The sequence below is a fragment of the Poecilia reticulata genome, chromosome 15 (genome assembly GCF_904066995.2).
Source record: "Poecilia reticulata chromosome 15, P_reticulata-male-v2, whole genome shotgun sequence".
Lineage (NCBI taxonomy): Eukaryota > Metazoa > Chordata > Actinopteri > Cyprinodontiformes > Poeciliidae > Poecilia > Poecilia reticulata.
In genome coordinates, this window is record NC_088844.1 from 21,600,632 (window position 1) to 21,623,926 (window position 23,295).

General features: G+C 37.5%; 1 protein-coding gene across 1 annotated transcript in view; it reads right to left on the reverse strand.

Moving 5' to 3' along the window:
* Positions 1-23,295, reverse strand: part of macrod2 (mono-ADP ribosylhydrolase 2) — a 470,247-nt gene that overhangs the window by 45,366 nt on the left and 401,586 nt on the right. Inside the window, exon 9 of the mRNA XM_008430201.3 lies at positions 723-801. Coding sequence (XP_008428423.1) covers positions 723-801 — 79 coding nt within the window. The remainder of the gene's footprint in view (positions 1-722; positions 802-23,295) is intronic.

Sequence of the window (23,295 nt, forward strand, 5' to 3'; positions counted from 1 at the left end):
GCTAGGCTGGTGAAGCCAGCCAGCCTCTTTCAGCTCCCCAGCTATTCAGCTCAGTCCTCTGTGGAGCCCCCATCAGAGCTGGTGACTGCTCCCAGTCCCCGTAAAAAGATGATGGCATGAAAAGGGGCGAGTGAATCGAGAGAGGGGCAGAAAAGAGAGTGGGAGTAGGAGATAATGGATGTTTGTTTATTCCACACGTAGAGCTGTGGAGCAGTAACCAGGGATGATATGTTGCTATGCATACGTATCCCTGAATGTTTTCAGCTCTTGCTGGGAGAAATCCAAGTCATTATTACACTGAAATGAATCTGCCATTTACATCCCACTAAGATATTTAAAACTGTAGAACAGATCAGTCTGCAGATAAACTGAAAGAGACGTCAACTATTCTAATCGCATTAAAGCAATGCGTGGTGAACTTGGCATTTGATTTGACAACTTTCCGCACAGATTTTCTCGCCATTTCATGCTTTCACGTTTAAAGATGTCACTCAAGTCTGACAGGTCTTTAAACCATTTTCTCCAGGGAATAAACAACATAGATTGCAAATTCTCTTTATCGCTATAGTGACTAATAGCGAGAGATATCTCATACTTTCTAAATAGTATACTGCCATGGTAACAAGTAATCATTTCCTTAATTTGTTTTGCTCAAAGACAAAAAGCAGGTAAAGATAGCAAAACAAAGCAAAATGCTGTCCTTGGGAAGTAAACGTCCATACCTTGAAAGATGATGGCCATTTTCTTCTTGTAAATGGTAAAATCAGTCTCGAGGAAGACACAAAAAATGACTCGTGTGATCTGCAAAGAATAAGAACAGGAAGACGAATGTGTGATTAGTGAAAACAGACTAAAACATCTTTTTCTTGTTAATTATACAGCAGAAGACTGTACAAACCCAGACAATATAAAAACATGCAGTATTTAAGAGCATAATAAAAACATCTCTCATAAGACACCAAAGCAGTTTACTAACACGTAATGAATCTGAATTGGAGTCTTAAATTAATAATGATTATAAAGCCATAATTTAAATGTTGAAAATTAAAATAGATTTGACAGACTATTTTTCATCGTTCAAATTTTTTATTTATTTATTTTTATTAAAAGTGGCTTAGGAAAGCTGTGTAAAATGAAGACTAAAATTTATCAAAACAGTAGGGGCTTTGAACAAATAAGTCAAGCTAAATAACAATTTCAAGTATAGTCGGCACATTTCTTATCTGGGTATGGGTTTTTAGAAGGTACTGTAAGAAGCGGTAACACTTTATTTGAAGGGGGGTGAATAAGACATGACACTGTCATAAACATGACATAACACCTGTCATGAACATGAATAAGCCTTCATGAATATTTATGACTGTTGTCATAAAGCGTCATTCTGTAAATTATGACACTTTTAATACAAAGTTGACTTTATTCAAAATGTCTTTGTTATGACAACTTGACATTAACCAAAAAATCATTACTGATATAAATTTGTTATAAAAGTATTACTGATTGCACTTTAAAAATTAGGTAACTTATTAAAGGTAAAATTTAAACATAACACCTGTCATAACATGACATAACACCTGTCATGACACCTTTTAGGTGCGCACTATAAGACGCACCTAAAAACCTTCAATTTCCTCAAAAGCCAACAGTGCGCCTTATATATGGACCAATATTGAGCCACAACAGGTCTAGCAACTACGGTAAGCAGCCGCCGACTTCATTTTCCCCGTAGAAGAAGCGCGCAGTGCATGCTGGGATAGTTGTTAGAACGCTGGTTTGTAATCTATTAATAAAGTTTGACTGACCTATCTACCTACCGACCATCTAGAATCAGGTCGTCAGCAGGTCATTTAGCACCACGTTCTCCAGAAACATGCTGTGCGCAAACGGAGAAGGGTGACCATCCTCCAGCCACGCCCCGGCCCAGTCGCGGAAGGCTCTCCTCGCCGACTCCGTTTAGTGCAGCTCCATCTAGTGGATGCATAACGCAACTCCAGTCTCTACTGTAGCGTCTATTTTATGCACCTTATAATCCGGTGCGCCTTACAGTGCGGAAAATACGGCATACAGTGTTGAGCCCTCCTTTTTTTATTTCTTCACTTTGTGCAATGCACCAGAAAAACTAACCTCCCCAGTATGACGCCACCACCATGTTTGAAACTTAGTACAGCATTCTTTCTTACCTTACATACAAACACTTGTCTCCTCACTGGACTCAAATAGCTCAATCTTTACCTCTTTTTCTCCACAACAGATTTTGCCCATTCATGAGGGCAGCTTAAAGGTTAAATTGAAAGTGGGTTTTCACAATTCACCTGTAGCATCTAGAAGCCTAAGAAATTATCTTAAATGTTTCTTTAAATGTAGATAATTTGCATACCATTATATGTTACCGAACACTCAAATCACATAAACTTAGCCTCATCACACACCAGTACTGTGGGGGCATTAGGAAAAAGGGTTTTGTTTGTTCACTAAATAGATAAAACAACAGTCCAGCACTTCTAAACTGCTTACTGAAGACATCTTACATGTAGATTTGATATTAGGCAAAGACTTTATGATTACAAATTAAAATATAATAACATCGAGCAATTGTACTTGTTTAGTGATTTTAAATTTGATTACCGTTTCCTTTTCTACCCCTTGGGAAATAAAAACTCCTAAGCTAAATTGAAAAAGTTGAAATGTTTTAATCAGAGGCCTCATCTACATGGGCATATGGAAGAAAATCAAACACATAAATCAAGTTAAAAAAAAGTAACAAATTTAGCAAAAAAAATGCTAATTTTTTGTTTGTAAAAATGAATTAATAAAATGCTACTACAGTATAAAGATTTCGAGGAGCCAGTTACCCCCACCACTTACACGCACACAGTGACAGTGGGGCTAAAAGCAGACACACAGGCAGCTCTTTAGACTGCAGTGAAAGAGGTCACCTCTTTCACTTTCACCCGTCTCCGTTGCATGTGTAGGCATCAGTCAGACAGAAGCATTAAACACCAGGCATCTCATCATTGCTTGCCTGAATAATGGTGATTTTACACAACAGCCATAGTATCTGCACACCATCGTCCTACACACAGTGCAATGATACTTCAAGAAAAAAAAAAAACGGAACTAAAAGCCTCATTCCCAACACTGCTTGACACTTGGGGCAACATCAAAGAGGCACCAGACTGGTGCTTATACACTTACAGTACACCCATTAATACTTTATGATGGGGATTTTGAGTAAATGTTAGAAATTGTATTCAGGACATTTTTCTTTTTGCTGGTTGTCTTGATGGGGATTTGCTTGCAGTCTGTAGACTTACTCTCCCCACCTTTCAACCTTAATAGGAAATGAAAGAAAGCTTCAAGCCTTTTTATAAAGGAATGGACTCGCTGACGAAAAAAACAACAACTATAATGCACCGAGACAGGGCACACCACTGGGTACTAGGATTCCAAACAACAGCAGCTCCCTGGGAATTTCTATCAGTTATATGGCACTTTGTTCGAAAAGCGGCCACCAGCTGTGATACGGGATGAAGCATGGCTTGATGTTTTGCATCAGACAGAAAGATCAGTGTGTGGAGATATGCGTACACACAGTCTGATGTCAGTTATCTTTACGCTATGGTGTTTTTAATGCTGTTAATACTCCGAGCTGAGTGAGATCTTGCTCATCCATGTCATGTATATTTTCCCACTTTCCTGTATTCCCCATGTCCCTGAAGCAGCATGTGAAATTGCATTGTATTCTGCACAAGACTCGGGCAAGTTCTTTTATTCCACCGATCAGGAACACATTGAATGGACTTTGACATACATCAACCAGACCAAATCACACACAAAAAGAAGAAAGCAGAAATGTGGGCGTAGAACACTGACATTCTGTTTGTATCCAAACAAATATTGTTAGCTGAGAATTCGTAGGAGTCCAAAATGAATCAGGCAGAACAGAGAGGTGATTCTGTGCCAGCATAAACTTACCTTTTCCCCTGGTGTGCATAAAGTGTTGTGTAGTCAAATAAAATAAGTCTAAAAGACATAAGGGACATTTTTGATCTTACACACTTTGAAATGTTCACATTGTATTGATTCACAATCACTCGATTCATCTTGTATTCCTGAGGTGTTTTAATAATGGTTTGCAAAAGTAAAAAAAAAAAAAAAAATGTGGACAAATACAACACACTTTTAACTTAATCTTTTATCACATTATAATCGCAGACCTAGATGCATTTTACATGGACTTTATGTAATGGACAAACATGAAGCAGCATGTAGCTGTCAAGTCAAGTGAAGTCGATGAAGACAGTTTTTAAAAGTGTAAGAAATCGCTAGTGCAGCCTGCCAAAAGATATGTAGTGGAATCAGCAAACATGCAGAAGAAATTGCTTTGTTCAGAGAAGATCAAAATTGAACTTTTAGGTCGACATGAAAAACATGATTAATCCCAACCGGTTTAACAGCGTCTCCCTGTCCAGACATGTAAGCTGGTCAAAGTTGATCGAGGTACTGTAAATTCAGCACAATCCCAGGAGCTCCAAAATACTTTAGATTGAGAGAGAAGTTTGTCTTCCAGGAGGAATGTTTAGGATCCACAGCGGACATTCAGAGCTACCACGGATTGATTTGAATAAAAACATATTCCTGTGTTAGAGTAGCCCAGTCAAATGATGTCTATAGAGTAGAAAGTGCACGCAACAACCTTTATCTCAGGTCTTTGACTTTACAGTAGAGGTCCGATATTTGGTCTGGAGCTGCAAAGTGTGTGCATGTTGACTGTGCACCCTGCAGTTTCCAAGGTTGAACAAGTTAATGGAAGACTAATTGGAAAGCTGGGATCACTGCATGCCAACCTATCCAGTCATTAGTCATTCCTGATTGGAGGGGTTTTGTCAAAGGGGAAGCACAAATAATAGGATCCCTTGATGTCACCAAAGGAGAGATGGATTAATTGACAAAAAACGTGCTCTGTACTATTCAGTGTGAAAATGGTTCTGACCAGTCATTTTATGAGAAAGTACTGAAAATTCAGCCAAATCAGAATCAGAAAAAAATAAAGTTAGTAATATATATTTCATTTTCTCTGTTTTGCGGAAGGTTGTGTTTTTATTTTTTTTTTAAAAGTTTAATTTCCTTGTCATTGTGCACAAGGTTATGGTAATAACATACACAAGAAGTCACGCATACCAACAAAACCAAAAAAAAAAAAAGACAGAAAACATTTAAACGAGCAATTTCCCACTAATGTGTGGGAACATGAGACAAATTCCAGTTATTAAAGTCACAATCAACAATATAGTTCAGCAATATTTTACTTGCACATTTTACCTTTAGGTATGCTAATTTGTTGTGCAGACATTAGTGTAGCTGCTCTGTTGAAAGATTTTTAATAAGGTAGAGTTAAAGATCTGATCTGAATTGTTTCATCTACTATAATTAATTTAAAGCATACGGCTCATGCTTGAGCTGCAAATATATGACAAGATGAGGCTAATTAAGATGATAACGACATTGGTTCAACCTGTGCATCTCAGCTAATTTGCAAGTAAATGACATAAAATAAGTGATAACTCTCAGTTTGTGGTGATAACAATCAGCAAACAACTACACGCATGTGCCAATACTCCTTTTTCTTGTTTCATTTAAAAATATGCATACATTTAGGAACTTGTGTGTTTGTGGCTCATCATTCTTGCGCGTGGCTCACCAGGTGCTGTACGCTCCTGCTGGCTGGCTAACAGATGAGCTGTCATTGCTGGCCACCCATGCCCATAATTACAATGGGGGCACTCAAAGAAGAACCCAAAGCACAAGCTTAGCACATGCATTTGTTTTCTTTTTTTCTTCTACTTTCATGTCCTTCTTGACTCTGTCACAAACAATAATAGGAACACGTTGGACTAGCAGGGCTGTTCCAGCTGGAGCCCAAACCCACGGGAGATCCCTATCTGTGCTGCACCGCCTTGTTACTGAGGCGCAGCTGATGCAGGGACCTACACAGCATGGCTGCATCCAGATGGACAGCAGCATCAGGATTCTGATATAAAATAGCAGGCTGTCACTGGCTAAAAGCATTTCTGCTTTTGTTTCATTCACTTGCATTCTCTACTCTGGGGAGTGAACGCCAACAGAAACTATATGGCAACCTAGTATACTGAATCTATTTTAGTGGCTCAGCAAATATAAAATTATGTAAAAATATATTTTTTCCTAACTAATTATGTATATATAACAAATGTGATTGCTGTGTCAGACATTACGAACTGAAGAGCAAATTCCATGTAATATGCATGTACTGAATGAGTGTGAACCTAAGGTGGTGCAACCTCACTGCCTTGGAAGTGAACGCAAAGTCAGGTCTGTAAAATAAATTGACTTCATGGAGGAAATCTTTCTTCACTGACACTTTAATAAGGAAAGTGCAAATATTGTACTGTTTATTGTTAAAAAGGAAGAATTAATTAAATAACTTTTGTGATGAGAAATAATAAACCCCAAAGTCTTGCATTGTGATTGTCACTGTTTGCACTACTTGTTTTCCCATTATCATCGGTGAAGATCAATATATTTTAAATAATAGTAATGATGGACTGGTGACTGGACAGGTTGTACCTCTCGCCCCTGCAAGAATAAACATGTTAGATAATGGATTGATGGATTTATATTTTAAAATATAATCACTCGCAAATATTATGTGCTGCTTAAAAGTACAATTGAAGTCCTCATGGTATCTAGTAGTGGTATAACAGGACATCAAAAATCATGGTTCAGTACATATATTGGTTTTAAAGTTATGGTTTAGTATGTTTTTTATGTGCCTTATAAAAAAAAAAGAAACTTTTTTTTAAATATATATTTTTCTATTTCTGAAATTAATTTGATCTTATTACATTTTAAAACTTAAAAAAGTGGATGGTATAAAAGTGATTGAAGACTTTTTTCAATGAATAAGGCAGTACAATAACAGTTGAAAATGATCAATGTCAATATTTAAAAGTGTTTAAATGAGGTTATGTCCATTTTGGGCTCCTATTTAGAAAATCCCCTGTCATCAACAAAGACTGATGAGAACCTGCATCTTAAACAATTTAGCAGTTTAGGCTTACTGGATGCTACAAGTAGCCATTTGTTTGTGTCCATGTTTTTAGTGCATACTAAACTGGAAATTCAGTGCAGCAATAAAGCAAATAGTAGAGGTAAAACAGCTGCAAAAAACTATTTATAGCTCTGTGAATATGATATATTTCATTACTTAAGATGGATTAGACGATTCTGGGAAATTTGTCTTGAGCTGGGAATATTTTCTCATAAAGCGCAGCCTCCTAGCTGCATCGTCAAGGCTATTACCAGTGAGGACTCATCTTCTTTGTTGTCAGAAGCACTAGATTGGATAGAGGGTTCATTGTGTGGCAGGTGGACCGAATCCAGGTTTTATTACTGATGTAATTACACACAGCTGCGCCCCTTTAACCGGTCTACAGGCACAGAACTTGTAGCTTGGAAAAAAAAAAAAAAAAACTCAGTTTGGGTTTGGTATACAAAGTCAAAGCTGTGAAAACACTCCAGCACACTGATATCCTCAGATCATTTATGACCATAAGAGCACAGCTTCTTGGTTTGCGATCTGCTGCTTCAAATATACTTGTCACAGTGACATCCCCCGTGTCCTCTCCTGTTACCAAAAGTAGAGATTAGGCCAGCAGCAGAGCTGACAGCAGCAGCAGCAGCCAGGAACTGGCACCCAGTACTGAGGTGAACCTGTGAGCAGCCGCTTCATTTGACTTTGATTGACCTCTCTGCTGAGAGAGCTGCAGTTCCACCTGCAGCAAGCTGGAGAATTATCATTTCAAAGAAGTGCCCAGAAAAGGTTATCCCTTTGAACAAAACGCCTCCATACATACATCAAAGGACAAGCTTGACACTGCTCTTTGCGAAGGCTTGGTTACGACCAAAAGCCCGAGGGAAAGAGCTGAGCTAAAGTTCTTACCTCTCAGAGCTAAAAACCGGTCAGCTTTAGAGGCACTCCCTTTTACGGTAGGAGCAAGAGTATAATCAGTGGATGCAGTTTAATTTTGAAAAACAAATTATGGTAAATGCTTATGAGCACAATTCTGCATGAGTGCTTGGCATTTTGTGACAAAATAAAAGTGATAAAACTCTGGCGAGCCGCCTGGTTATTTCATCATAGTGTGAAAAAAATAAGACGTTTCGTCAGGAAAATGCTGTATTGCTCGATATGGAAAAGACCATAAGATAATGTATCAGCAATTTGTATGTTAATTCAACAGATCCTGCGTGAGCTTCAAATATACTACACATTAGAGCTGAACAAATAGATCCAACTGTATTATTCGGGTTTTGCTGCTGCATGGGACTGGAAAATTGGAGTGCAGCATGCTTGGGGCATCTAGTGTTTTAGCTCACATTTTCAAAAATTGTTCTCTCAAACTGAAAGAGACAGCATTTGACTTTTACAGGCTTTGAGCCATTCCTGCCAACTCCCTCTGCAAGCAACAGACGCGCTTTGTTATTGACTATAAGAAGAAAAAGGCAGGTTTTCAGAGGAACAATCTCACAAATTCTACCACGCATTTATTCTTATGTATAATGACCTTCAGTTATTATTTTTCATAAAAAAGGTCAGTTTTTAAATTTTGAATTTAGGTTTTTCAGAATTAAAAAAAGTACAAAAGTCATTTGCTTAGACAAATTAGGCAATGAAAACTACAATTACATGAAAAAAAAAAGTTCTTTACAATATATTCCTCCAAAAACATGTTCAATAAATACTAGAGATAGTCAGAGAAATTGCGGGTAATGATCTAACTTCTGGACAGCCACTGATTGAAAAGATATTCTATGGTTGAAGTGTTGGGTTAAACTGTTCATATGCAAATACAATTAAAGGTTTACCTTAATGTTTGGCTTAAAAACAAAAATACTAAGCCCTTATTTTGCATTCCGTCAGAGAAATGTATCAGATCTTTTCTGTGAGAGATGCGGAGGCAGAAACTCCACAACTCCTCCTTAAATAATTTAGTTATTGGATACCTGTGGAGCAACAACAATGAAAAAAAATCTGTCTTCAAAAATAGAGAGAAATCAACTTTGTTTTCAGAGAAATGCAAAGCTTTGTTTACAGAAAGATATCTTATTTTGTTTGCATGATCATAAATGAGTTTTACATAGAATACACATGTTGAAGATAGTAGTCCATTTGATCCGGAAATCTGAATTAAAATATCTGCAGATACGGATAGTCTACAAACGTGACAAGTCTTCCCTTTCACTCTCTGCCCTTCTTCCTGTCCATTTACTGCTGAATAAAGGCCAGTAGTGCCACAAAAACCTCAATCCAACAATTTCCAGTCATAAGGCAGAATGCACTGCCAGATCTTATGAATATCCCCTTCACAACATGTTTTGCTTGCTATTCTCTCCATCATTTTTCTCATAAATTTCTAGCACCTAAAAAGTTACTTCAAAGGAGTAGCTGGCTTTTGACATATATACCTCGCTCCAAGTTCCCATGATGACCACAAAACAGTCGGTGTTACATGACAAGGTGAAGGGCTGGCACTTCATATTGATGTGTCTGACTTTGTGTCAACTCATCTGCTAGGAAGGTTATCTTCGTCAGCTGTCAAGTCCATAAAGTCTTCCTTATTTTTCAGTCTCTCTGAATGTTCAGTCCCCAGGAGCTGGTCAGTAGGAGTCAACCTTGACCTCCCTGTTGGAGTCTTTGCTTCTACAGACTTCCTGAAGACTGCCTGGCACATATTGATGAGGTCATAATACAAACCATTTTCTTATAAGATGTGGTTTTCCCATGTAAGGCTATTGATGGTCAGGAGGTCAATAAAGCACATGTGTGAGCCGTTTTCTTCTTTTCCCATACATTACTATCTGTGGTTTTTTTCTGCTCAACATCCACTGAACAACATCAAGGTCATAGCCAATCTAATGATGAAAAGAGCGTATTGTCACCTAGATTTGGCTCTGACCCTCTGGACAGACACAATTTTAAATCGATTAAAAACAGTGAAAGAAGCAAAAACCACGCTAGAACCCTCAGCAAGACAAAACAAAAGAATTGCCACAAAAAGTTGCAAAAAAGCAGGTTTGCCGCAAATAATTTGGAGTTTCATTCCACGTGGAAATCACCCGCTCCTATTAACAAGAGGAGATCCACTGTAACATGATCAAAAGCCTCAACATTTCTTGTTACTGTGATATTTCTACAATCTTTATTCACCATGGATGAATAAAATATCAATAAAGTGAAAACCCTAGGACTACTGTAAAAACTAGTGTTTTGACCATTTTTAAAATTACTTTAGTCATTTTAAAAAATGTTTAACACTGCTAAACTATATTACTGCCATGATTGCTATGAATAAAGCTTTTACACTATCATGACATCCTGTAAATATCACTAAACTCAAATTTACCCCATATACCCCAAGTGTATGTTTAATATATTGTATATTGAATTGTGCAGCTGTGCACTTTACTGTAGTTGCTAAGTGCACCAGTACAAAAAAGGTCAGTTTGGAGCCCCGGTGGTGCAGCAACACCAGGAGAAACATAATTAACAAAGCATTAAATACGGCTTTATTATTATTATTTTTTTAAATAGGGAAACAGACATCTTTTGGTTTGCAGATCAATCATTTTAGCACATGTCTCAGAGTAGCTCTTTGGCATGGTCAGCTTCTCCTTTTTAGCAGCATGTTTGCTCACTGCTAGATCTGGCTGGTTCTGAGGCGGTGTCCTTGGAGAAAATATGTGCAGTGGTCCAGCCAGGTTCTCTCCACTTTGTGTATTATACAAAAGCTGGCAGATGAATGGAAATTCAATCACATCTCCTGGTGGGAAAAAATTCCCCGAGCTGCATCTGAGCTCTGTTGCGACTGCCATGAACAGCACAAAGACTACACTGACCAGGGAGAAACACAAAGGAGGCACTGCTGATCTTCAGTTTGTCTAACAAACATATCCATATTTCTACAGGAGTGTAGATGGGCTACTCCAGCTCTCATTCTGTCTTGCTGCATTCTTATTAACAGTTCTCTCAGGCTTTATAACCCAGTCGGATGCTAATGTAGATGGGTGAGACGGTGTGTGGGCTGCATTCTCCCATGCTGCAAAGAAATGCTAATAATTTTGCCTCTCTGTGGCTTTTTCCACATGTGGTGTTTTTTCACCCCCTAATGTGGATTTTAATGTCACAAGGTCAGGAAGAACACTAATTTGAAAGTGCTTTATTTCCTCTGCACTTTCTTCTAGAAAAAGCTATTACTTGAGTTATGACTTTCATAACAAGGCACATTTATGATGATAACACAACGTTCAGTAGAATCTGATTTTCAGTGAGAAGTATTTGCTGCAGAGATAAAACATAAAACATCTCAATGTAATGCCAAACTCCTGTATGTATGTCAGAAGGACCTTCGTTACATTTCAGCAACTTAAAGGGTAACATAAATGGAAACCGTGAAAAAACTTCATCAAACCGAAAAATGTATATGAACATTTTTTACTGTGAAAAGGTTATTCTTTTACTTTAAAATGCCAGGACAGCCAACGAGAGGCTCTGGCAGATTTACACAGTGCCGAGTGGAACATGGGATGAATGTAACTGATCCTGAAAGCAATACCATATGGCCGTGTGGGCGACATCAAAAAGAAAAGCAGGTCTGATGGCCGAGGTGCCGTCTGATACAACTTACAAAGTGGAATTAAGCTCCAATCTGGGTTTCGTCAAATGAAAGAGGAAAATTTACAATCTCTGCTTCAGTAGGAGTTTGGAGGCAGTGAACATATCAATAAAGACTGCCTGGAAGAAAATAACTTTCATAAGAGGAGGAATCAAATTAGATCCCCACACGTTTTATAAGAAACAAATAATCAGATCATATAAAACACAGGAGAATATTAACATCTGTTAAAATCCAGTAATCACCACTGTCTTGAATAGCAAGAAGCAGCAACATACATTGAAAAACAACTTGTACAATTTTATACTCACGCACTTAACCATCACAGATAAATAATGGTGTACGTAATTAAGGATGCACCACTTAGACATTTGTGGCTCTGTTAGCTGTACAAGCTGTACCTGTGGATTTTACCAAAACATTTTGACAATGTTGATATTTTAAACTGTTTTTAGAATCTACCATTAAGTATTAGAGTGATTAGTGCAGCCTGCATTGCATTTTTGCAATGCAAGTTAGTAAACAGAAAATCTCATCCAAGGCATTTTTCATTCAAAACATCCATAATTTATATTGCTGTAGTTCCTTCAGAGTTGGCTTTGTTTGGTCATATTTTCTCAGAATTCAAGAAGTGAGGTTGCAAGGAAATGTAGAACGGTCCAGGAAAAGAAGAAGCTCTTTGCTGTGTTTTTCTCCCAGACTTTGGTAAATGGAGCTGAAGCACTCTTCCTCATTTACTGTAAGTGCTCTCACTGTGTGTCTAGTACCAAGGAGGAGGACAGAGTGCACTGATTATGACAAAGGACTGAATCTAATCAATAAAATGCTAGTTGCAGGGGACCAAAGTGCCACACTTGAAGTGACTTTATTTGCTTTATCTATGCTTTACCTTTGATCTTATTGGGAATGCAGGAGTTCCCACTCACACTTGTTTCACACTCATGAAAACAACAACAACAAAAAAAACATGAAAATGTATGGTTTTGGTGATTCAGGTCAAAATCCTGTCCTACATTGAACCGTAATTGATAATTTGGTTGATATCCATTAAATGGTTCCAAACAAGGCTTAAGTCACTAAAATTCGATAAAGGACCAAAATGTATTTAAACACAACGTAGGGACCATTTTTTGTCAGCAATGTTTCTGGTAACTGATTTCTGTTGTCATATAAATTAAATATACGCTGCTCTTTTATCAGAGCTGGGAAGCAATTTAACTTGCTTTGATTTTAGAGAGGGTCTGTAATTTCGCATTTGAATTACTGGAAACAAATGAAAATTTAAAAGCTTCGTCAAATTCTAAACACAATAAAGAACATTACTTAATATGCCATTTCTAATTTTAAAAGCAATGCATGGCAGTGAGTACAACAAGCATTATACTCACAAAAGGCACATTTTGTTGTGTCCTAGCTAGTGTGTAGCCACATTAGGCACAAACATTGAGCAATTATTTTGACAGTTAACATTTCACATGAGCAGTGCACTCAGGCTCCACTTGCAAAACAGCATCATAGATATTCACTGTGGTTCATTGCTCAGCTCATTCTGATTGCTTTTCATGTTATTAGCTCAGCGTAGCTTCTACTTTCATGATTTCCTGGAGTAACCCACCAATTCAGAAGTTCAGCTAAACCTAAAGGGCACAGAAGGCAGGGAACGCTGGCCCTTTGAAGAATTTAAAACATAGCCTCACTGTTCATGATTAGCTTTGATTGGTCAAGGCCATCACTGAACATTTGATAAGTAGTGCTTTTAATTGGATGAGATTTGCAGCTTCTGTGCTCCGTCCAGTGATATTTTGGTTAAATTCTTTGGTGCTGATAGTATGTGTCAAAAAAATAGGAAATTTTATTGTGGAAAGATCTTCCACATTATAATCTGAGAGAAAAATTTATATATTGGATGTATTATTTTAGTTTTGTCCAAATTAGCAATACCTTAAAATGTGAACATTTTTACTAAATACGACTGCTACTTACTTACTTCTGCTGCTCAATAGTTAAAATCAAATTTTAATTTGATCAATGTTTTTTTTCCTGATTGGAGGAAACATTAACATTTTTAAGTGGCCTGCCATAATACCAACTTGAATTATAGAATCTATGGATGAAACTAAAGATTAGTGCGATAAGTACTCTTAAAATGTCTAAAACGTATAACTAGAAACATCCTCAGAGCTGGTCAGAAATCATAAGGGTTTGATTGTTGTAATGCCAATAAAGATGTTTCCATCGATCTATTGAGGAGTATAAATAATTTAATGTAATTTCATACAAAAAGTAAACAAGTAAAAAAGTATTATTTTTTTCAACAATAATAATTCTCTTATATTGTTTTATTACATTTTAAGAAATGTCTCTTATTTTCTATGAGAAAAAGACTTCTTGGTTGAGCACAAACAATTTTAAATGCCAATCTGCCAGTCGTGTAAGATCCAAGCATACTTTTGATGACTACAGTGCATGACAACAATTTATAATTGTGTTTGCTTTGAACAAAATCCAGAACTATGAAAGCCTCCCAAACTAATCTCTGAATGAATATGGAAAGATTGCAGTCATAGCACTGCAGTGGGAAAAGGGTGGATTCCGGGTTTTCTCTGGTCGGCTCGATCTGCATGGTTTGTCTCAGAGTAATACATCTGCATTAGTGTCAGTTTCTTTATGCACGTTTGCATGCTGAGCTGCACCTCAGGGCAGAGCGACAGATTGCTTATCCACACGTTGGTATAAGTATTTGGTCCCAGTGATAAAAAACTCAGTTCACATAGTAATTTACATTTCTTTATGTGTTTTTCTTGTTTGTGCAGAAAATATAATTAACAGTATGCAAAGAGAATACAAACACATAAAACCAGAAATATAGTAAGATACATAACATGTTACAATTTTGCCTCACTAAATGTATTTATAATTGGAAAAAATCACCCTAGATGACAGTAACAACTCAAGTTATCTGCATATGGAAAGAAATGACTAAACTAATTAGTACAAAATTAAGTGAAAATTAAATATAGAGAAATGACAGTCTTCATTAATTTCTAAATTAAATTAATTTCTAAATGCCTTTGCAATGACAACTTCTCCTGTATCGAGTAACATGGTTTACATAGGTCTGATTTTATCTTCAATAAACTCTGTTCTTCAATTCTTTCTACAGATTTCCAATTGGAATCCAATTTTTTTTCTGAATAACCAATTGAGAGTTTTCTCGGCTGCGTTTTGGGATCATTTCACTGCAAAACCCATCATGTTTCCTACTGGATTTTGAGATGACATGCAGTGTCATTTCTGTTCTAAATATGGTTTGTACAAAGACATCCCTAGAGCTAAATTTTGGTCTTAAATATCTAAACTATTGCCTCCCATTGACTTGAGCAGCGAGCACGTATATAGGCCACTGTGAGTGAGTAAATTATTTTTACTAACATCCAGTTTTAATTCCACATCTTTTGTCCCTTTGGAAACATTATTTGTTAAGAAACATGTTGACGTGATTGATGTTTATTTCCTGCTGCATGTAGATTAATTATCCATGATTCCAAGATATGAATTTATGACACAGTTCCTTCTGTTTGATCAGCGAGTTTGTTAAAGTCAGGGGCTATGGAAATAGGTAAGCTCCACTTTTTGAAACATCAATCCAAAGCAAAAACAGCTTTCAGGAGACTCTTGGGCAATAGAGAAACTGCTACAGTGGGCCTAATTAGTGTAGTTAGAAAAAGAACGACAAAGCTTTGAATTTGAATAAATCTGTTGCAGTTGGTGGCTGATGAAATTAAAAAACATCACAACTTAAACCCAGCTAATTGCAGGACAATGTGGGAGGGATAAATGTGATTAATAAACAATAAGACATTACCTATTATTTATAGATTAAAAATGATTTTGGTTGCATTGGAAATTTTTCCGCATTATGGCCTTCACACATAGTTTTCAACATAAAAAAGCGTCCTATTGGACAGCTGGATAAAAGATGATACTGATAACCAGCCATATTATCTAAAAAGAGCTAAAGGACAGCAATCTCTGTCACTGGTGATGAAAGATCATACAGAACCACTTAACAGACGAGTGATTTCCAGCTTCCTGGCTCGTCTCCAGCTTATAAAAAGTATCCTGAGGAGGTCCACAATCAATGAAATGTCTGTTTTGGTCTAGTTGTCATTTGGAAAATCAATGACCTCCCCAATTCCAGCTAACTGTTTTCCAATCTGTCTCTTATAATCATCCTTGAATGGGAGCAAAGAAAAATCTCGTTCCCTCTTAGCCCAACTCTGCTGTGGCTACCCAAACAAGAAAGTTGATGTTTGTTTTGTACAGCAATTGAGCAACGGTGGACTGTTATTAATTATGCTAATCACTTTCCATATGCACTTAGGAATAAACAAACAAGGATAAGCAGGAGAAGAAAGGCTATAATCTATGAGCAAACTTACCAAGTGACTAATACGGGGGATAATCAAGAGCATTTCCTCCAACTGTTAATACTTTAATAAACCAGGACATTTAGAGCTTTCAAAGTAATCCGCAGTCTAGGTCCTAATTAATGTTCCTCATAAATACAGTCCGCTACAGAAGAGTCAAGGGACTAATTAGATCACTGAAAGAAGAGTCACTAAACATGCAATGATATCACATGGGACCATGAAGCGAAAAGAAGGGGCACCCACTCTCTCATGTGGCAGAGACCAAACTGGTTCAGCACTGAGGAAATCTCTTCATCAAGAGGAATCCACAGGGTGATGTAATTACTCAAGACCCAGAGAAATGAAGGCAAACAGCAACAAGGGTTTTGAGGGTGTGAAAAAGTCAATGCGGTGTGTTTACACAGCTCTCAGTCAAATTTTTTTTCCCAAGCCTTCCCTTTGAATTTATATGATTGATGTACAAACAGATGCATGGCTGGATATGTGGATGTAGATATTGAGGAACTGGTAGATTGATATATGTCTGGAAGTTAGGGAAAAAATATATATTTTTCATACTTCTCCAGACCTGGAAAACATTCCAATTCCAGGTTTTACAAAGAGACACGTTGCATTTCTCACCAGGTCCACTTCATCACATGGCTCACATCAGCACCAGGGAAGGACAAAAAATCTTGAGATACAGAATTTAATGGAATTGCCATTGATGTTATGATGAAAAGTGTTTGCAACCACTGCAAAAAGGAAAAAATAATAATCCTTTAAGGCCTTTACATATACCCTACAGCAATCTCTTGGAGAGCAATATGAAGGAATAAAGCCCGTATTGACCCTGCGACCTCTGGAAGTGCACTCTATATTACCATTCTGCATGCCTGTGCTTTGACCTTTTCAAATCCCTCTTTAAAGGTTGCGTGTTCCTGTGTCTGTGGGCTGCGCAGGCTCTGTAGGGGGAAGCTGACTGAGCGAGTGCTCCTCGCCCCTCCAGAGACTGACCTACAAAGCTATTGTATTAAAAGAGTCATATTTATCACTGCTCTCCACACCACAACTGTTCTACCTGCAGCATGACGAGCAAAAAAAAACCTTCCCTAAACTCAAGAGCCCCTCCGCTCAGTGCCCTGAAAAGAACATTAGGCATGACTGGTTTAAAGGATCTGAGAAGGAGGCCTATCGCTTGGCTGCACTGAAAAGTGAAAATGGTATTTAGAGGCTTCTGAAAGTTTAATCAGGCTGCGTTAGATCTGTGCTTCAATGGGCAAAATACATATGCGCTAATGTACTGTAGCACGCAAAAGCATCTAGAGTCCTTACACTTTGTCCCATTTTATGATGTCAAAGCCACAGAATGAAATGAATTTACCCGAGGTTATTTTTGGCAAACTGACACAATGTAGAACATAATTATAAAAGTAGAGGGAAATTGATACATGGTGTTATAAACACAAATCTAAATGGGATGATTTTCTAAACATATTCAGTTCCCTTTATCCTGATGCCTTTGAATAAAATACATTGCAACTAACTGTTTGCAGAAGTCAAACAGAGCTAATAGTTCACCTGTAAACTAAACAGAGCTGCACTGCGAAGGCCTCAGAGACTTCGAAGAGAACATCAAATAGCAATCGCTATCATGAAAAACAAGGAATGCAGCAGACAGATCAGGGATGGAGTTGTGGAGAAGCTTAAAGTGGGGTGGAGTTATGAAACAATATCACAAGAATAAATATCTCACAGAGCTCTAGTCAATCCAGCATCTGAAAACAGAAAAAGTATTGCACAACGGCATACCAAGACCTGCCCTAAGCTAACAATAACTAAGATTGGTAAACAGAGATGTAACCATACAGGCCCAGGGTCACTGTTGAGATCAGACATGATTCAGCAGAAGCAAGCCTGTTAGAGGCTGCAGAAGACTTTACACTGGACAACAAAAATGTCTTTCTCGATAACTATGAGCAGCTCTCCCAGTCAAAAGATTCTTTAAAATACACTCATGTTTGTGGTTGTTGTAAAAATTTAAAAGTGTGAGGTGTAGAAATGCTTTCACAGTGCTCTGTAATGCCCTGTCAATTTTTACAATAAAAGCTTCTTAACTTTCTTTTCTTTGCTCCATGAATTGCACAACATGGAGTGTTGGATTATTTAACCAAGATTCTTTTCAAGATTCCCTTCAGGAAGAATCCAAAGATTATTCAGCCAAGAATCTCAAGAACTAAAACGTGGCTTACTCCAACTCTTTAATCAGGATCCAAAGTCAAAAACTGAATATTGTACAACTGTCTTAAAACAAAAAACAACCAAAAGTACTAAAAGTAAAGTTTTTCAGCTACACATGAGAACTGTTAAAACTACACCAAGACGTTGACCTTTCGGGTTCCGGATTTCATCTTGCGAGTCACTTAAAGCTGAGAAGACAGATGATGACGGACTTTGGGGAAAGAATGAAAAAACCAGTTGCATCTCTGCCATCATCCCCCATTAACCCCCATACTGCTGTGGCTCAGTGTGCATCGTCTATATTCCTTCATCAGTTCCCCCAAAATAGAAACTGCCTCATTCATATGAGCACATCAAACAAAAAGAAAAATTATCCTCTTTTTCAAGTGACCACAGAGGAGGCCATATCATAGTAGGCAGCCGCTCTGATTTAGCAACCAAACAAAACAATTAACAGGAAACAGTCTGTAATCAAAAGTCAAGAGGCACAAGGCAAACAGAGCCACCGGTTCCCTGTACGTCCCCCAATAATCTAATTAAGATACTTACTGGAACTGTGGCAAGCTAATGAGAGGGCTATGACTCATTTGCAGTATGAACACTCCCTCGCTTTATCTTTGTGTGCTGAGACAATAGAATTATTTCCACAAATGTATGTTTAGTCCCAAATCCCCTTTTTTGTTGCTCCTGAAATCATTTTGTCTTGCATACTAAATCTCCTGGGCTTATCTCTCTGTTGATCTGAATGCTAATTCCTGCAACACAGAGACACAACCTGAAAACATTTTGATCATTAAAAACCAAGGTTTAGTGAAACGTAAACTAAACAGAACATCATCATGATAATGGCATTTATTCTATTCTGTACAATCAAATCGAAAACTTCCAGGTGACGTGCAGAGGGGAATTATAAAGGTGTATGAACCTGGTTTCACAAGCCTACACACTGTCAAAGTAATATTTTGGTGATGTATCTTCTGAATCATTTTCAGTATTTATTATGAACACCTCCCAGCAATTGAATATTGAATATGACAAACATGAAATGAACTTCAGTTGTCCTACTTTGATTCACTTTCCCACATTTACCTCATTTTGAGAGGTTAAAAGGGATTTTAAAAACATTGGTATACAGAGATATCAGCACCCTATCAACACAAATAGTCATCAGTAATTGGGAAAATATACAACAGCGAACTGACGCAGGAAAACTGTTTATCCACTGGCCATGCTCAGTAGCCAGTTCTTTGGGAAAGGGAAGTAGCACAGCAGAGAGCAATGGGAAGAATGTGAGCAGCGTGTACAAGAGGTTGATTGGCAGCACTAAGACCTTATTCTTGGCTTTGATTGGTTGTTTCTGACCGAGCCATGTATTTCTGCAGATGGCAGTAGGGCAAGAAGGGAGGCAGAGGAGCTTGATGTTTTTCACAGATTATCTCTTATGTTATATTATCAGAGCATAATAGTTTTGATACTTAAAAAAATATATATTTTTGTAAAAGTTACATATTAGCATATTGACTGAAATTAAAATGAACAAATAAATAAAAACAAATACATTTTTCAATCCTAAAAAGTTTTAGGTGTACATATTGCTTAAATGTGTAAATTTGAATGGTAATTTTAAAGACCAAAACAACATGATGAAATTGAATTTAAAAAAAGTTTTCTTGGAAAGCAAACTAAACAAAAGGCATCAAATGGACTTTAGTTCAGGCCATTCTTATTTCTAATCCTCAAATTTATAAATAACTGAGTAACACTGGTGAGCTGTGATATTTCTCTCTCCGTAGGGTTGTGTAACTGTTCCTCTTTTCTGACAAGCAGCGTATCAGTGACCTGCGCTCTTTGGTACCTAAACATTCAGGGACTCATGCTGACAATAGTGAAGTCGCTGCTGTGTCCCGTGTGCATCCTGTCTGCGCATGAATAAAATCTTTTATTCATGCATTGTATGCTCAGTTTGTCTTGGCCAATGTCCAAAGGTGTAATGTGGGTAGAAAGGCTTGTGTTTGTTGGACGAGGCACAGTTTAAAAAAAATTGAGGCATACAGGAGGTTGTAAGGTTCTAATACGTCATGCTTTGTGGTGCCTGTAGGTCACCAGGGTCAACAGACAGCTTTGCTGTTGTAGTCTGCGCTGTGCGAACATAAAGAGAGCAGGTTGCTCTTATCATCCAGACATTGAAAAAGTAGTTGAGAAAAGATCAGAGCAGCATGAGGGGAGCGCAGACCCAAGAGAAATACCTCTCCGGCTTTCACTTTTCCAGATAAGACACAGGACCTGACAGGTCTTTCATTCCTGACACTTGCTTGTTTAATCTGACACAACTTTGATATGTTTTTGCATCATTAATGTCACAGTTATTTTTTTTTAAAGTTTTTAAAAATATTTTTCTAATTATGGTGTTGAAGACCTGCTGTTCAGTGACATTTTAAGTCACCGAAATTTAATATGTAAAGATGCTGAAATGAGATTTGATATTCAAATTTGTTTCATAACAGATGTATGAAATTACATTCATACATATAACTTCATACATTCATTTATTCTTTCTGCTCCTCAGCAGGCTCAGAAGTAGTGATGCTTAAAGACTAAAGCCTTTTCTTTAAGCAGGTAATGTAGAAAAGTAAAGGAGCAGTAAATTCAATGGTTTCAGACGTTCTTGGCTGCAAAAAATGAGGAAAAGCAAGGGGTGACAAGAAAAGAAAGCCAGTTAGACATTTTTATACAGAGCAATGAATTCACCCTTACTATGCAGACTTATCCTTGTGCACTACTTGCAGTGTCCCCTCTCCAGACATCAAATGATGTGGGATACAAAAGGTCGGCTTCCAGTTGAGAGCAGAGACAGCACCACTTACAGCGGACCATTAGGCATTTTTGTGTCTGAGCTGTACATACATCCGTTTGTTGTGAATAGCAAGCTGAAATTTTAAAAATCAGAGAATAAATTATAGTGACTTCCATTATTCTAACGGCAGAAAACCTATAAATCTTGAAAGCATGAAAGTATTTTAAAGCATACAAGGAAACGATAAAATACACTTTCCTGACACAAAGAGAGACTTTCAAGTCACTCTGTTAAAACTGAAATGCATTACTACATATAGATGATGTGTCATCTGGAACTAAAAGAGAACACCTGTAAACAGAAAAAAATGGATTGTCGTCTTGATAAAAAAGATACATGGTTTCTACCAAGAAATGTCAAATGCATGAGTGATGCAGACAAAGATTTGCTACAGAGAAATGATGAATTGAGCACTCTAACTTTCCTTAAAAGACCAAATGGGATACATTTGTGAAAGTAAAGATGGTGGACCTCTCTTCATCCACCAGGAACACAGTGTCCATCCAAATCCCTGAACAGGGTGCCAGTTTATTGAGTCTCCACGTTACTACTGACAATATTTTTTCCGACTTATTCTTGGCATATAATTTTTTCCTTTGTTAATAATATTACTGATGTCTACACAGTGGCCAATGGGTTCTGCTTGGTGTTCTGTTCTTAATATTGTCACTCTTCTGTAATGTTCATCTTTCATCTTGCGCTTGTTTTTTTCAATTTTTTTAAGTATATGTTTGGATTTTAGAGATGAAAATTAATGAAGCCACACAAACCCAATTAGCCTAAAAATAACTACATATGCAGTTTATAATATATGCCACAAAGGTACTACTGAGGCTGCATTTATTATCAACACTGCAGGTTCAATAACAATATTAGACCTTAAGGCCTTGGACATTCATTACTATTACATACAATTTAGCCTGCTAGCCTTAAGAAAAACATTTATACAAAAGAAACTGTGACAAATGCCAGAATCCCTCTGGACAAAACTTTAAATCAGTAGGAAAACCTCTCTGTCAGCAGACTCCAATTAATTCTGACATTCTATATAAAGCAGCTTCAAGCAGTCAATGAATGTGTGTGTTTATGAATATGTATTCTTTTATGGTGCCAATTATGCACTGGATAAACATCCATGATATGCTCTTCACAAGCTTAAGTGTAGTCACGCTATTACTAATTAGCTGGTTTATACGAGAGACTCAGATTAGGAGCAAAAAGCTGTGGATGTCCCATTGGTCCAAGGCTAAGACCGAATGTAGAAGGAATAATAAATCTTCTCGCATGTTTTAGTGGATTGGGCTGTTGAGAATCCCGGGAGTGGCGAGGGAGGAGAGAAAGAAAAGAAAAAAGCAAACATCTGTTACACATTTGGTAAGTCGATGGTTGATGTGCTTTAGACAGTATCATTAAAACGCTGAAGGTTATGGCTTGTTATAGGAAGGTCCAGCTATCCAGGTGTCAGGAAACATTTACTGAATTTCTGCAAGCTTTGTGAGAGGAAACATTTTGAAGTTTCACTGAGAAGAAAAAAAAAAAGAAAAGAAAAAAAGCAAGACAGGCATGAAAACCCTTCACTACCTAAAACTACAGGAACGCTTCCAGAATGAGGATTAAGGTTCAACTTCCATCTGTGTGACTGACAGATGATTACTTAGCACACAATTATAATCCGTTAAAAGCTAATAAAAGCGCCATCGTGCTGTTTCAGCATAAGGCGAACCAGTCTGTGGCGGATGGTGGTTAGTTTCCACTGATTGGCTGTTTTGGCTGATGAGAGACAGACATCATATCTACAGCACACGTTCCCCCAAAAGTGTCTCGAGCTTAAAGGGCCACGGGTCAGAGCCAGGATCACATCAATCACACGTCCACTGCGAAGCCTTCGTAAGCTAATCTGGTAACTAATTGGGTGGTGTGGAATGTGCTGCAGTCTTAAATCAGTTTATAAGCCTCATAGACGTTACATTGGTTTTAACTGCTCTGTTGAGGCGAGAGCAAGTCCCATATGTCTGCTTCAATGATTTACTGCATTAAGGAATGAGATCAAGAGGGTACTTCTGTTTGAAGTTTC